The 15,256-nt window shown below is 38.4% G+C and overlaps 1 protein-coding gene across 4 annotated transcripts in view; it reads right to left on the bottom strand.

Moving 5' to 3' along the window:
- LOC125450800 (aldehyde dehydrogenase 1A1-like) overlaps nt 1-15,256 on the bottom strand; it is an 83,511-nt gene that overhangs the window by 59,298 nt on the left and 8,957 nt on the right. For all 4 annotated transcript variants that reach the window (XM_048526996.2, XM_059644660.1, XM_048526995.2 and 1 more), the window contains 2 exons: nt 12,629-12,769; nt 1,792-1,921 (listed from right to left, as the gene is read on the bottom strand). In XM_048526996.2, the coding sequence (XP_048382953.1) occupies nt 1,792-1,921; nt 12,629-12,769 (271 nt within the window). The remainder of the gene's footprint in view (nt 1-1,791; nt 1,922-12,628; nt 12,770-15,256) is intronic.

Here is a 15,256-nt window from a genome sequence, read left to right as displayed (position 1 = left end):
AAAATAACTATCCCTCATTGTATGGAAAAACATCCTGGACCTTCCCACAGTAAGAAGGAACACTATTATTCATAGTATAGGAGAATACTATGGAGTCCTCACTGTATGAAGCATACTGCGGATGCCTCATTGTTTAAAAGAATGCTCTGGATCCACAATTAATCAAAAGTAATTTTTCCAGCAATGACTTCCTCTAATTTTAAACTTTATAAATGCAATTTACTCCCTACTTTATACATAAGTTAAAATTTGTATTGCCAAGTTATCTTTAAAAACAAACAACAAAGCCATTATTAATATTGAAAAGTAATTTATTAAGCTTGAGTCTCTCCAGGTCTGTCTCAGTTGATTTATTTCAAGTCAACTCAGCACTGGAAACAATCTGTACTTTCATTCCAGGAACTGGAAATTATTTGGAAGGTTGATAAGCATATAGTTATTAATTTATTATATTTGATGTTTAATTTAATTTCCTTTTGTCTATCCATTGGCCTCTTTGGAATTTATCAGAATCTTCTGCAAACTATCTTTTGAAAATTACCTTCTTGACAGAGATAGGGAACATTTTCATTTAAATCTCCACTAGACTTTTTAAGAGGGTACCGTTATATACAAGAAGCTGTTCAGTATCAGCACAGAACAGAATTAAACCAAGTTTGCTGAATTTTTAATAAGGATCAATGGGCATTCAGCTCTATGTCAACATAAAACAGTTTTAAAAAGAAGTTAAGGAGTAGCTAGGAAACCAATTGCATTGCAATTGTTTCAGCAAAAAACAGCATCTGTAGTTGTACTATGGCTGATGTGACAGCAAAGGATTCAAGTCTTCTCCACATTCTTCCCAGACTTCAGCTGAATTTACTTCGAGTACATTAAGTTTGTTGCATTAAGTTAACAAACTGCAAAAGTATAATTGATCTATAAGCTTAAAATTGCAGAGGTATTAAACATTTTGGAGCCAAGGAAAATGAATGTCAACTGCTCACTTGGAAATCTAATACATGTATATGCAGCTTAATGTATATTGTAAATCAGATGTAAATCTCTCCAGTGGACATGTCCTATTCTTAGTCAACGACCTGTTTATAGGCTGCTAAAGACATAAAAGATTTTTTTTGATAAGACACTACTTACTGACAGCTCTCGCTGCCGAATGAATTATCGATAGACTGAGTTTCTAGTCTCTAGTGTGTTAACTACTGACATTGAGAGGGTAGTGGGTGAAGTACAATTTCTGGGTGGGTGGCATTCCAAATATTCTAGGTTGTAAAATGTACTAGTATGTAATTTTGATAACTACAGAATTGGATTCCACTGTGATGCACCTGAAATGCGAATAGTTTTACCAAATTTTTACCATTTATGCTCATGTATGAAGAAAACTCACTTCCACTGGTTTGATTCAATACATTGATTTCTTGCCAATGTCATAGCATTTTAGATGTGAAGGAAATGGTCAATGTAAAAGATCTGCAATAAAGAATGACCTTAGGTGCATTTTGGGAATGACTTATTAATGATTTACTTTTAATTCCCCATTCATATATTTAAATAGCTGTTCTTTCTAACACAGTTGTTCAAGGATTAGTGAAGTTTAAGACTCGTACTGGGAGTAACAGACAAGATAATTTTGTTTCTGGTTCTGAAAAGTTTGAGATTAGAATAATTTGGCCAAAAATAAACATTCTTCTAAGACATTCTCACAATATTAGAAAATTCCCACAGTGTTTATTTCAAGGGCAGATGAAAACAGTAATTCAACACAATTAATGGACATAAATAAAACCTTACCCACAGGGATAGTGCGTCCTTGGATTTTGTCAGCCCAGCCAGCATAGTAACGCAATGTTTTAATTGAGCCATCTAGGTCAACAAAGTACGCATGAAGAAAGAGTTTTCCAGAGTCAATGGATTCTATTGTCTTAAATAAAAATAAAAATCTCCCTGTCAGTGATATAGGTTCTAAGAAACTACAGTTAACTAAGCTTTAACTTTCCAAGAATGCTGGAGCTACCTCAAATTGAAATCTTAACAAAAATTAAACATAAAACAAGTATAAAGTCTTTCACAGTCTACTATAATGATCTTCAAAGTAATTGTACCACTTTCAGAATTCTATGACACATTATTTTGTGGTTAACATACTTCAGGACCAGATCTCGAGTGTCAGTTTTAAATAGTTGATGAATGTAAAAGCTTCCGTCAGCAACAGTGCAATAAATAATAAAATAACGGAATCCCAACCTTTCCTGATACAAAAATTTTACTTCATACTTATTTTGTAACTTTAGTGAATCATGGAGGTTGTGTATGTGTACTAGACCAATCACATCCCAGAGTAAAACTTGCCTTGTTAGACTGTAAGATTAATTTTGCAGGTGGTTACCACGACGGGTAAATATTGAAGATATTTAAACAAGCCTGCAAGTGTCTTTTTTAACAAAAGAGCACAAGTTTATTACAGAAGGAAAACAAGCAAATCTACACATATATAATATACTTTCACATAAGTCAGTTTAGAAAGACGTTAATATAAACGTTTAAACAAAGATTCAACAAATAAAAGCAAAGTACTGAGGATACTGGAGATCTAGGAACTCAGAATAACAATCATATTAACAGATGCTGCCAGTACTATTGAGTTTCTCCAGCACTTTCTCTGTTTATTTCAAAATTTCAAGCTGTTTCCCAACAATATTCCTATGCAGAGATAATGGGAAGGGCCTGAAGAAGGGTCTAGGCCCGAAATTACTTCAGAGATAATAGGAACTGCAGATGCTGGAGAATCCAAGATAACAAGGTGTGGAACTAGATGATCACAGCAGGCCAAGCAGCATCTTAGGAGCAGGAAAGATGACATTTCACAAGCTTCAAAATCTCCCCTCCCCTGCCGCATCCCAAAACCAGCCCAGCTCGTCCCCGCCTCCCTAACCTGTTTTCCTCTCACTATCCCGTCCTCCCACCTCAAGCTGCAGCCCAATTTCCTACCTAGTAACCTCATCCTGCCCCTTGACCTGTTCATCCTCCCTGGACTGACCTATCTCCTTCCTACCTTCCACCTACACTCACCTTTACTGGCTCCATTCCTGCCTCTTTAACTTGTCTGTCTCCTCTCCACCTATCTGCTCCTCTATACATCTTCGATCTGCCTCCCTTTCTCTCCCTATTTATTTCAGAACCCTCTTCCCCTCCCCCATTTCTGAAAAAGGCTTGGCCCGACACGTCAGCCTTCCTGTCCCTAAGATGCTGCCTGGCCTGCTGTGTTCATCCAGCTCCACACCTTGTTATCTCTGATATTCCTTTGCAGATACTCAATCCAGAAAGATTTCAGACCCTTCCCAACTCCTTAATTCCTTACTTAATTGGGTCTTTCCAATTCCTTTCCATGGACTGCCAAGATAGCTTTGCAATTTTTTCCTTGTTCTGCTCACCTCTTTTTACTTCTATATCCTCTTTTGATTTACAAATTTTTAAACAAACTCTCATAGCTTAGAGCCCTTATAAACTAAAACCCTGCTGCTAAGCTGGCTGTTCTCCTGATTCTTTTTGAAAAGAAGGCAAAACTAAATTATTGGCCCCTAGTTTATTTTCTCTGTCATCATAAAACTCAGTTATATAGGTATTCCTTCGATTAACATCACAAGTATCCTGCGAAGCATTCGACTGCATCACACAATTCTTTTGACATTATATATTTAGGTCACTGTTTCAAATTGCTTTCAGGCATTATTGCAAAAAAAATTACCTTCACATTGATTAATCACTCTTCATGAATTGATTAACACAGTGATCTAATTTATTTAAAACAGTAAACAAGTTACAAGTTATGAAAACATTGGATCAGCTGATATCTATGGTATACACCATTTGAAGATCCACAGCAAACTAACTGATAGGCAGATGTGCAACACTGTACACATACATGTGAAGCCTGTAAAGATAAATTTTCTTGAAAGCAAAATATATTTATTGAAACCACCTCTTTTTCAAAAGAAAATGTAATTATTTACATTAACAAGTGAACCTACGAATTTCTGTAACTTACCAGTAATTCGCTGATACTTCCAGATCTCATGAAGATGACTTTGTCTGGAGATGTGTCAATTTCCACTGTCAGCTGTGATATTGTCTGTCATTGCTGTTTGAATTGCCTGGTTTTCTTTCACAGGCGGCAGCTGCTGGTCCAGAAGTTGCTTATTCTAGTGCACTATAGTCAAGTTTTGTTTCAGGTTAAACACTGACTGATGTCTTCTTTGAGGTGTTGCACGTTGTTCAGGTCTTTGTGACATTTAATCTTTTGATTTTATTAAGGTTATGGAGACACAGAGTCATATAGATGTACAGCATGGAAACAGACCCTTTGGTTCAACTTGTCCATGCTGACCAGATACCCTAAATTGATCTAGCCCCATTTGCTAGCATTTGGCCCATATCCCTCTGAACCCTTCCTATTCATATACCCATCCCGATGTGTTTTGAATGTTGTAAATGTACCAGTCTCCACCACCTTCTCTGGCGGTTCATTCCATACACATACCACGCTCTGTGTGAAAACATTGACTCTTAGGAGCCTTTTATATCTTTCCCCTCTCACCTTTAAACCTATGCCCTCTAGGTCTTGACTCTCCTACCCCAGGGAAAAGACTGTGACTATTCACCCTGTTCATGCCCCTCTTGATTTTATCACATTCTAGAAGATCACCAACTCACTTTGAAGGTTTTAGTTTTAGACACTGGATTCTTCTAACTCTTTCAAAGTTTTAGCCTATTGTTGGTCTAGCATACTTTCTTTCACACCCTGCTCTAATAACTGTCCAACCTTTGTAATTTTGTCCTTTATGTTTTATTTGAAGCATGATCCTTTTCCACTTGCTGTTTCAGCAGTTATTTAACTTTCTCTAAACCATGTTTAAAATACTTGGCTGGAGCATTATTGTTAGTAATTATTGTCAATAGGACTGTCATAAATGATTTGTAGCTCCTTGCGTGCACTGTACATTTCCCCTTTTTTCTGCAGATCTGTCATTTACTCCAGTTTTGGTTTGAGCTCAATCTAATATTTCTGCAGCTGCTCCTGCTGAGTCTGATCAGCTTTGCATGCAAATTGCTCCAGATCTTCCTGTAAGCCATCAATCGTTTCATTGGGTTGATGTTACAGAGCTTGTAATTCATCCTGCTTACTTTTATTTGTCTTGTAGCTCTTCATTCATTACATGAGCGGAGCAGAGGCATCTGCTAAAAACTTCATCTCAGTCGTGGTGGTCTCATGTTTGGATTAATCCTGAAGTGGAACTTCAGCCTTTTTCTCTTTAACTTTTACTTTCTGTCCCTAGCAAGGAGCTAATGATTAGTATCACTAATTCAGCCTGAAGAAGTGCTTCATTGTTTTTTCCATTTTCAGTTCTGTTTCTTAAATAGTCTTACAGTTCTATTGTGTCTCCGATGTTCGATGGATTCGATGAGTTGAGAATAGTGCAAAGTTTTTCCTAATCATCCTGTTCAGAGATGTTTTGATACACCTCTGAGCAGATGGGACTCAAACCTAGGCCATATGGTTCAGAGGTAGGGAACACTATCGCAGTGCTGCAAGCACTCTGGTATACCTCCAATTGCTGGTCCAGCAATGTAGATGCCCAGGCAGATTGATTATACTTGTCCTCCTGCACTATTGATTCTACATGAGGAATTAAAGAAATGTATATTTTCACAGGCTTTGTGATGACTGCCCATGTCTGTTGATTATATATCTTTTTAGAATTCACAGTGGTAGTATATTGGCTGTTGCCCTCAGCTGCTCACAAACATTCACCAGTTACCTAGGTACAGATAATTTGAATTTTTGCCAATACTTTGGAGAATATGATGACAGTGATGTTTCCCACAGAATTAACAATGTGAGACATGTGTTCATGAGACTTTGACTCATCATGTACTTTGTCAGAATCTCTTTTAATTGATCACTTTATGCACTCACCTCTGGCACAATACCAGATGGACTTTATTGTAGCTTTGAAGTACTTCTTGAGCATAGCTGTTTTGGGTCAGGGCATGGCTCTTTGCAGTTGTATTAACCTTTGCTCTACTGAATTGCCTCTGCCAATAACCTTTTCTGCTATGTGCCTTACAAAGTTGATCGAACTTTGGGGGTTTCCATAGTATATGCAAAAGGCCACACCTTGCCATGTTTAGGCGTTTTATTGATTTATGTCAATCACTGAGATGTACTTAAGGCTTGTAAGCTTCATTGACTTGCAAGTAGCTATCCTTCAGTAACTATTACAGAGTCATAGAGCTGTACAGCACAGGAACAAGACCCTTCAGTCCAACTCGTCCATGCCAACCAGGTATCTTAAATTAATCTAATTCCATTTGCAGGCATTTGGCCCATATCCCTCTAAACCCTTTCTATTCATATACTTGTGCTGATACCTTTTAAATGCTGTAATTATACAGGCCTCCACTACTTACTCTGGCAGCTCATTCTAAACATTCGCCATCCCCTGTGTGAAAAAAGTTGTCCCTTAGGTTCCTTCTAAATCTTTCCCCTCATAATCTAAACTACACCCTTGGGTTTGGACTCGCCTACCCACGGAAAAAGACTTTGGCTACTCACCCTATACATGCCTTTTATGATTTTATAAACTTCTATGATGTCACCACACAGTATCCGATGCTCCAGGGAAAATAGCCCCAGCCTAGTCAGCCTTTCCCTATAGTTCAAACCCTCCAACCCTGGCAACATCCTAGTGAGTCTTTTCTGAACCCTTTCAAGTTTCACAACATCTTTCCTATAGCAGAGCGACCAGAACTGAACACAGTATCCTAAAAGTGGCCTAACTGATGTTCTATATAGCCGCAGCATGACTTCCCAACTCCAATACTCAATGCACTGAGCAATAAAGGGAAGTGTACCAAATGCCTTGATAACAAAGTATGGAGCTGGATGAACACAGCAGGCCAAGCAGCATCTTAGGAGCACAAAAGCTGACTTTTTGGGCTTAGACCCATCCAGCTCCACACTTTATTATCTCGGATTCTGCAGCATCTGCAGTTCCCATTATCCCCGTACCAAATGCCTTCTTCAGTATCCTGTCTACCTGCGACTTAGATTTCAAGGAACTATGAACCTGATACAACGTTATCAGTTTGTGTCAGAGTTATTTCTGGAAAGCTTCCATGATTATAAATATGATCACCAAAAATTCTGTTTGCTCATCTGAACTGTCACATCGCGAGCCCCTTACTCTGTATCTGACCACAACATGGTCTATGAATTTTGAAAGCCTCTGTCTATTGATGTAAATTCTTTGATGAATACAACATTTGAATCTGACTCTTAATTAATATCCTAAATACAGTCCTTATCGTTTGGAAATCTTTTGATTCTTCATCTGTTAATCCTTGCTTGCTATTATCTGTGTAGGTCTTTGTTCCAAATTGCTCAGCAAATCTTAATGACTTGCTTTTCCATATTGGACATGCACAAAAGTAGAAACCATAGATCTGAACACTCTTTAAATATTTCTGCTGTGTCCCAATTTAATTTATGGAAATTTTGAGAATATGCCTCTGGCTTTCCCTTGTTTACTATAAATGCCACACACCGTGGTCATTTTCCTTTCTCAAGTGAATTAACTGAGCTCACAGTAGGGATTTGTCTACTTGCCAGAAAACTGATTTTTCAACATACCCTAACATTGTAATAAAGAGATTCAACAAGGGTAATCTCGTTCACTTTAGCATGATTTAAGAAAGTTGACCATATATTTTGCCTACAGTTAGCTTGCTTGCTGACTGTTCAAGCATGATCGAACATACAAAGGAGGAACTGAAGTATTCCATTCACCCCTCAGGCCTGACCTACCATTCAATAAAATTGCGTCTGATCTGTTTGTGTTTTAGACTCCACATTCCCATCTCCTACTGAAAGCCTTCAATTCTCTTGTTTAACAAGAATCTACCTATCCGAGCTTTGAAAATAACAAATCATCCTGTGTTCATCATCTTCTGAGGCAGAGAGCTCCAAATTTTCACATGTCTCTGACTGAAAAACAATTCTTGAGTCTCTCCTAAAAAGGTGACCATCAATTTTATGGCAATATCCCCTTGATCAAGAATCACCCGCAAAAATAAATATCCTTTCTGTGTTTACCCTGTCAAGACCATTTAGTATCTTACACATTTCAATCAAATCACCTCTTAGTCTTCCAAATTCCAGTAGAAACAAGCCCAGCATGTCCAATGTACCAACATAAGACAACCATAAATCCAGCAAACCCAGTCCATGGATGGGAGGTTGGCTTCCATGATGGTCTGGGCTGTCCACACCACCTTCTGTAGTTTCTTTTCGTCCTGTTCAGAGCAGGTGCCATATCAGGCTGTTATGCACCTGGACAGTAAGCCTTCAATGGTGCATCTGTAGAAGTTGGTGAGGGACCTATGGACAGGCCAAATTTCCTAAGCTGCCTGAGGAAGAAGAGGCGTTGTTGAGACTTTTTGACCACTGCATTTACGTGGGAAGTCCAGGAGAGGCTGTCAGTTGTTGTCACTCCTATGAACTTGACACTCTCAATCCTCTCAACTTCTGCTCAGTTGACGTAAATAGGGGCATGTTCTCCTCCTTTCTTTCTGAAGTCAATAATCAGCTCTTTAGTTTTACCGACACTGAGAGATAGCTTGTTATCATTGCAACATGACACCATGCCCTCTACCTCCTTTCTGTATTCTGGCTCATCATTATTTGATACCCAACGGTGGTGTCATCAGCAAATTTGCAGATGGCATTTAGTGGGAATTTGGCTGCACAGTCATGGGTTTACAGAGAGTATAGTAGGGGGCTTAGAATGCATCCCTGGGGGGCTCCAGTGTTGAGGGTTGCTCAAGGTAGAGCAGGTGTAGTCATCTTCCTTCACTGATTGTGGTTTATCGGTCAAGAAGCTGAGGATCAAGTTTCAGAGCAAATGAAGAGCAGGAGTAAAGGGCATTCCTGCTCCTCTGATGCTACTTGGCCCACTGTGTTCATCCAGCTCTACACCTTGATATAGCAGGAATAAAGGGATCTTTTTCCAAATGACAACCAGTGACTAATGGGGTGTCGACATGATCCGTACTTGGATCCCACCTATTCACAATATATATATTGATTAAGACGAGGTAACCAGAAGTATTATCTTCAAGTTTGCAGATGATACAAAGCTGGATGGGAAGGTGAGCTGCAGATATGCTTCTGGGCAAACTGGACAAGCTGAGTGAGTGGGCAAATGCATAGCAGATGAAATATAAGTGGATCAATGTGAAGTTAACCACTTTAGTAGCAAGAACAGTTCAGCAGATTAATATCTGAATGCTGACAGTTTGGGAAAGGTGGAAGTGCAGCGTGAGCTGAGTGCCCGTATGCTTCAGTCACTGGAAGTGAACTTGCTGGCACAACCGGTGTGAAGAAGGCAGGGGATATGTTGTCCTTCATAACAAGAGGATTAGAGCACAGGAACGGGGATATTTTGCTGAAATTATACAGGGTTTTGTTGAGGCCACACCTGGGGTACTGTGTGCATTTATGGCCTCTTTATCTGAGGAAGAATGTTTTGACTATGGAGGGTATACAGCAAAAGTTTACTGGGATGTCAAGACAGATATGTGAAGAGCGACTTGATTGATTAGCACTATAATAATTGGAGTTGAGAAAAATGCATAAGGATCTCATAGAAACCTATAAAATTCTAACAGTATTAGATAAGGTAAATGCAGGAAAGATGTTCCTGATGCAGGGGAATCCAGAACCATTTGATTTATTTATCTATTGTCATCTGTGTATTGTTACAAACTACAGGAAGAAGTGTTGTAAGGTAATTAGGGTCACATTTTGATGATTTGGGATAGACCTTTTAGGACTGAGATGAGGAGAAATTTCTTCACCCAGAGAGTAATGAGCCTTTGGAATTCTTTGCCACAGAAAGTGGCTGAGGCCAAAACATTGAATGCTTTCAAGATGGATTTAGCTATAGTTCTTAGGGTTAAAACAGATCAAAGGGTATGGGTAGAAAGCTGGAACAGCGTACTGAGTTGGATGATCACCTATGATCACACTGAATGGTAGAGCAGGCTTGGCAGGCTGAATGATTTACTCCTGCTAATGTTTCATACGTTTCTATGTAAATGGCTGGACATATGCAGCAAAAAAAATTAGGTAGCAAGACAAACCTCTAGAATTAGAGCACGGAATTGCTGAAGGACATAGGTTAAAACAGTAAATAGATCTATAACAGATTCAATTTAATGTGGGGTAATACGCGATAATTCATTTTGGCAAAGGAAGAGTGGAGTGAAGTATACTTTGGTGGTATTTTAGCAAACAGTGCAAATTCGTAGATAATAAAAAATGGAACTGAAATAGAAAAGAATGTTAAAAATAAAATCCAATTATTGGTTTTTCTTCTAGGCCACTGAATACAAAGAGAAGTTACGCTGAATTTATGCAGGACATGACTGAAGCCATAGTTAGATAATCATACTGTATAGTAGAGTAGCAACAGTGGTGATGAGGCCTTTGAATTTGGGATATGGGTGTTGCTGCCTAATCCAGTCATTATACAGTTACGCATCTTCTTTATCTACTGCAGTCGTGAGAAATACTGACACTCACGATGCTTGTAGGGAGGGAGTTCCAGGATTTTGACCCCATGACACTGAAAGAGCAGCGATATATTTCCAAGACAAGTTGGTGTGTGACGTGGAGTTGAACTTGAAGGGGTTGGGGGGGGATGTTGCCATCAATCTACTGCCCTTGCATTTTCTAGATTGAAGAGGGATGGAAAAATACATATTAAAATTATACTAAAATTGACAAATATATGTGGAAATTCTTGAAATTTTTTTTTTAACTGGAACATTGATTTTCTTTTACGTTGGATCTGACAAAGATTTTCAAAGCTATGGAATAATTTGAAAGGATAAACAGGAGGGAATTTTGCCTCACAGCAGCGAGATACCGCAGAGTATAAACAACGATGGGTATAGACTCTTCGAGCTTGATTTTAACTAGCTGATCATTATGCCCCACAACCCTATCTGCACCACTGTCAGAGGCTGCACAAATTTGTATTAATGCCAAGATCGGCAAAGTCAAGTGCAGTCCGCTGGCTGGCGGCAGAAACTTGGTACCTCTGATTTTAATCAACATCTTTATTTATGGTGTGCAACCAGTAAAAAGGATTCAGAATGAGGCTACTGATCCTTGGCATGGCCAATTTGCTCTGGAGACCTCTTGGTTTGAGGATCAGCAAAAAAGAAAACCAGAAGAAAGAGGAAATCAAGTTGCTCTTTAAGGGAAATCAATTAGCTGTGAAAGGAAACAGACTTCTGTGTCAGGTGAGAACTAATGCCTGACATTGCTTCTGTATATCGAAACCTTCAACTCCCTTGTGCAGGACATTCACAGTGGTATAACATACCAAAAATGAATGACCTGCCCAACCTTGGTCAGTCAGTTTAGGAGTGGACATTCTCAGCAGCACTGTTTTGGCACAGCCCACTCACAGGTTCTTTGGCTGTTACTTAAAATACTCCAACAATGAATCCTTTTAAAAACAATCTTGTCCTTTGTATTGAGCTTGCGTAAGAACATGAGAAATAGCAGCAAGGCTGGGCCATTTGACCTTTTGAGCACACTTTGATTATGTAAGAATATGGTAAAGATCCTACCTCAGTTACATATTGCTTTTTTAAAAGAAATCCTCAGTTCCCTTAATTACCAAAAATATAGCAACTGTGTCATGAATATATTCCCTGGCTAAGCATCCACTACTGTACTGCATGAAAAATTCTAAAAGTTCTCAATCCTTTGAGTGAAGAAATTTGTCCTCATTGTACTCCAGTGGAAACATCGAACATTTGCCCGGTCAAATCTTATAGAATTTACATTTTAGCGAGATCACCTTTCATTCTTCTAAAGTTGGGAGAACATGGGCTTAGTCTACTCAATCTCTTCACAAAGTACAATCCATTTTCCCCACGAGTCAGTCTTTGATCTATTTCTTCTAAAGTCAACATGTTTGCCCTTGGAAAAGGAATTCAAACCTGTCAACAGGTGCAGTCTTACAAAGAGCTTATGCAATTCTGTAAGACTTTGTCAATTTCTATACTCCAAAACCTATGTACTAAAGGCTAGCCTACAACTTAATTCCTAATTCCTTGTTGTATCTTGCTTGTTTGAGGGTAGCAATTTAGAAAAATTAAATTGCGACCAAATTCTAGCTCATTGACTATTATTGGCTCCAAATGTCAATGCGCTGACACAGATCCAAATATTTCACTTTCCTTGACTTCTTTTGTTTACTGGAAGTAGGAGAAACACTTAGGAATAATATTGCTAATGTACAGGATACTGTATGAAAAAGGAACACTATAATTTTAAGATAAAGCTGTTGTTTTAGGGCATTTGTACCTGTTTGCACTCATTTAAAACAATGTTATTAATAAGGTGATAATGGAAATGCTCTGCTAGAAGACATGCTCCGGTTATTTGTTGTGTTTGAATTCATTAGCAGCACTTTTAATACACTGGTGTACCATTAAAGTAATGTTGGAATTTTGCACATGTATTATCATGAAAATGTAAAATATAACTCACACTTAATATAATGCGATCGCGCTCCATCAAATCAGCAAGTTTATGCAAAAGCCTCCCTCTTCCAGAAGCATCCATCCTGCGCCATGTTGATCCAATCTGAAAAGCTTCTCGTGCTGCTTTTACTGCTTTGTCAACTTCCACCTTAAAGGTAACAATGCACAGTCACAGTGTGTCTTTTGAAAATTTAACATTGAAGGTTATAGTTAGGCAACATTGTAATCAGTTATAGCACAATAGTTAAAATTAAGACATTCTTCTGGATATAACATGAAGACATTCAATACATTACACATTTAGGCTGCAAGGAATGATTATACTTTCTGCACTTAGCCATTCACCTTTAGCTTTTCCATAGTTAAATACAACATATTTGGGGGCACAGATTTGTTTACAAATGAAGAAGTATATCATTTAATGAATACCTATGTGATTGATGAAAGAATTAAAGCTGACACACTGAGAAAGAAAATAGGCTCAGAAATCCACCCAGTTTTTCAGTCACTAAAGAGCTAAGGCTCCCATATGGCAGGCAGCAAGTTCACATGGAGATTAGAGGACACAGCCTGCCATATTGGTGAAGTTCAAAGGACTCCTTGATGCCTTGAATATAGAATATTTTTTCTGAGTCACCAGTCAGCGCTGGTGCTAGCTGCAGTTGGGTATACAGGGTTTATATGTAGACCTAACAGATGATTCTTAAAGAAACCGCTTGTTCGTCAGAAACCAATGGAGTAAGCTTTTAAAATGTACCTGAATGTGGATTCAGCAGGAGTATCCTTCTTCCCATTTGCAACACTTTCCACCCTGTGACGTGGTCGTAGTCACACCCTTCTTGTCTCACATAACTGAGAATTGCTGCAACCACGGTTACTGTTACAATCCATATCTCACAGACATCATAGAAATGATGCCAAGATCAAACACTGGGGTACTTCAGACCTTATTGCATGGTTTTATTCTGTGCCCCAAACATGCAAAATTTGTAATTCTATCACATAGTTTTTGACTCTTATGAATATAGCAATATCACATTCTTATTTAGAAGTGATCAGGCTATGTCTTAAATCAAAACGAACAAAATACACTTTGATGTTATATAAGAACAGAGACTGACCATTCAGCACCTCATGCCAGCTTCATTATTCAATTAGCTTTTTCCCAGAGTGGGGGACTCAATTGCTAGGGGTCATGAATTCAAAGTGAGAGGAGGAAAGTTTATGGGACATATGCGTGGAAAGTTCTTTATGCAGAGGGTGGTGTGTGCTTGGAAAGCGTTGCCAGCGGAGGTGGTAGATGCAGGCACAATAGTGTCTTTTAAGGTTAAGCTGGACAGGTACATGGATGGGCAGGGAACAAATGGACACAGACCCTTAGAAAATAGGTGACAGGTTTAGATAGAGGATCTCGATCAGAGGGCCAAAAGGCCTATTCCTGTGCTGTAATTTTCTTTGTTCTTTCTTCTAGATGCTACCTGAGTCTGTACTATAACTCTATCTCTCAGGTTGTCATACATATATCCAACAAGTGTCACTTGTCATCTTTACCTGATCTGGTTAATACATCACTCCACCAATGTGGCTAACTCTCAACCACCCTCAGAATTGACCTAGCAAGATATTCAGTGGTATTCAAATGATCAAAGTAGTCCAAGAAGAAAGCTCACACTGTCTTTTCAGGATAACGAGCTTAGGCAATCAATTCACACCCCATAAATTAGAGGGGGAGAAAAGCGTTTAAACAGTTATTTGCAAGGATTTTCTGTCTGCTTCCTGGTCAAGTTATTGAAACAAACAAGTTAGATCAGAAGGTAAGAATAAACAACTTTTTAAAGGTAACAGGAGTCAGGACCTGTTTGTGAGAATGGGCTAAGACATGGGAGCAGAAACAGTTTTCTTTCAGGTGCCGACTGACCAAATGTGCATTTCCAACATCTCCTGTTTTAATATTCTATATTTATACTGTTAGGAAATGTGCAGGAAATACAAAGACGAACAGATAAAGAAAGAGAAAAAAAGGCTCCTTCTTCGGTTTGACTAAAACCAACAAAAATACAATCTCTGACCTAGCAATTAGTTATAGAAAAATGCACCTGTGGGCATAATAGCATTATTCATGGACTCTTCTGTATCTGGCAAATGAATGGAAGTGAAACAGAGCTCTACACGAGCTGTCAAAAAATGGATCAAGGTAATTCAATTACTGTTCATCTCATAATTCCTGCCTGGTCAAATATCAGAGAAACCAAAATTAGTGGTAATTTAATCTTGAGTAAATCTATGCTTTTTATTCAACATAAACACAATTCTCCCTTTTAATTACGACAATTTAACTTACAGCCCTAAATTGCACTTATCATTGCATGTCTGAAATTACTTCTCACAATTTTATCTTAGACGTTTGAACAGAAGTAAGCTAACAAATTGTTAGTGTTCTTAACTAGTTTAAAGAACAACAGTGAGCTTTCTTTAAAATGTTAACTAAAATTTAAAACAGCTTTTTACTTGTTTTGATTTACTATTTGTCCATTCCTTTAAATATCTGATTGCTTGTACAGTGTTGTCTTCTGAACAACCTTATCCCAGGCTCCTATCAACGGAAAATATCTGTGGGAGATATGTACAAGCTGTT

The sequence above is a fragment of the Stegostoma tigrinum genome, chromosome 3 (assembly GCF_030684315.1).
Source record: "Stegostoma tigrinum isolate sSteTig4 chromosome 3, sSteTig4.hap1, whole genome shotgun sequence".
NCBI lineage: Eukaryota > Metazoa > Chordata > Chondrichthyes > Orectolobiformes > Stegostomatidae > Stegostoma > Stegostoma tigrinum.
The sequence above is the reverse complement of the archived record's forward strand: the minus strand, read 5'-3'. Positions and strand labels throughout refer to the sequence as shown.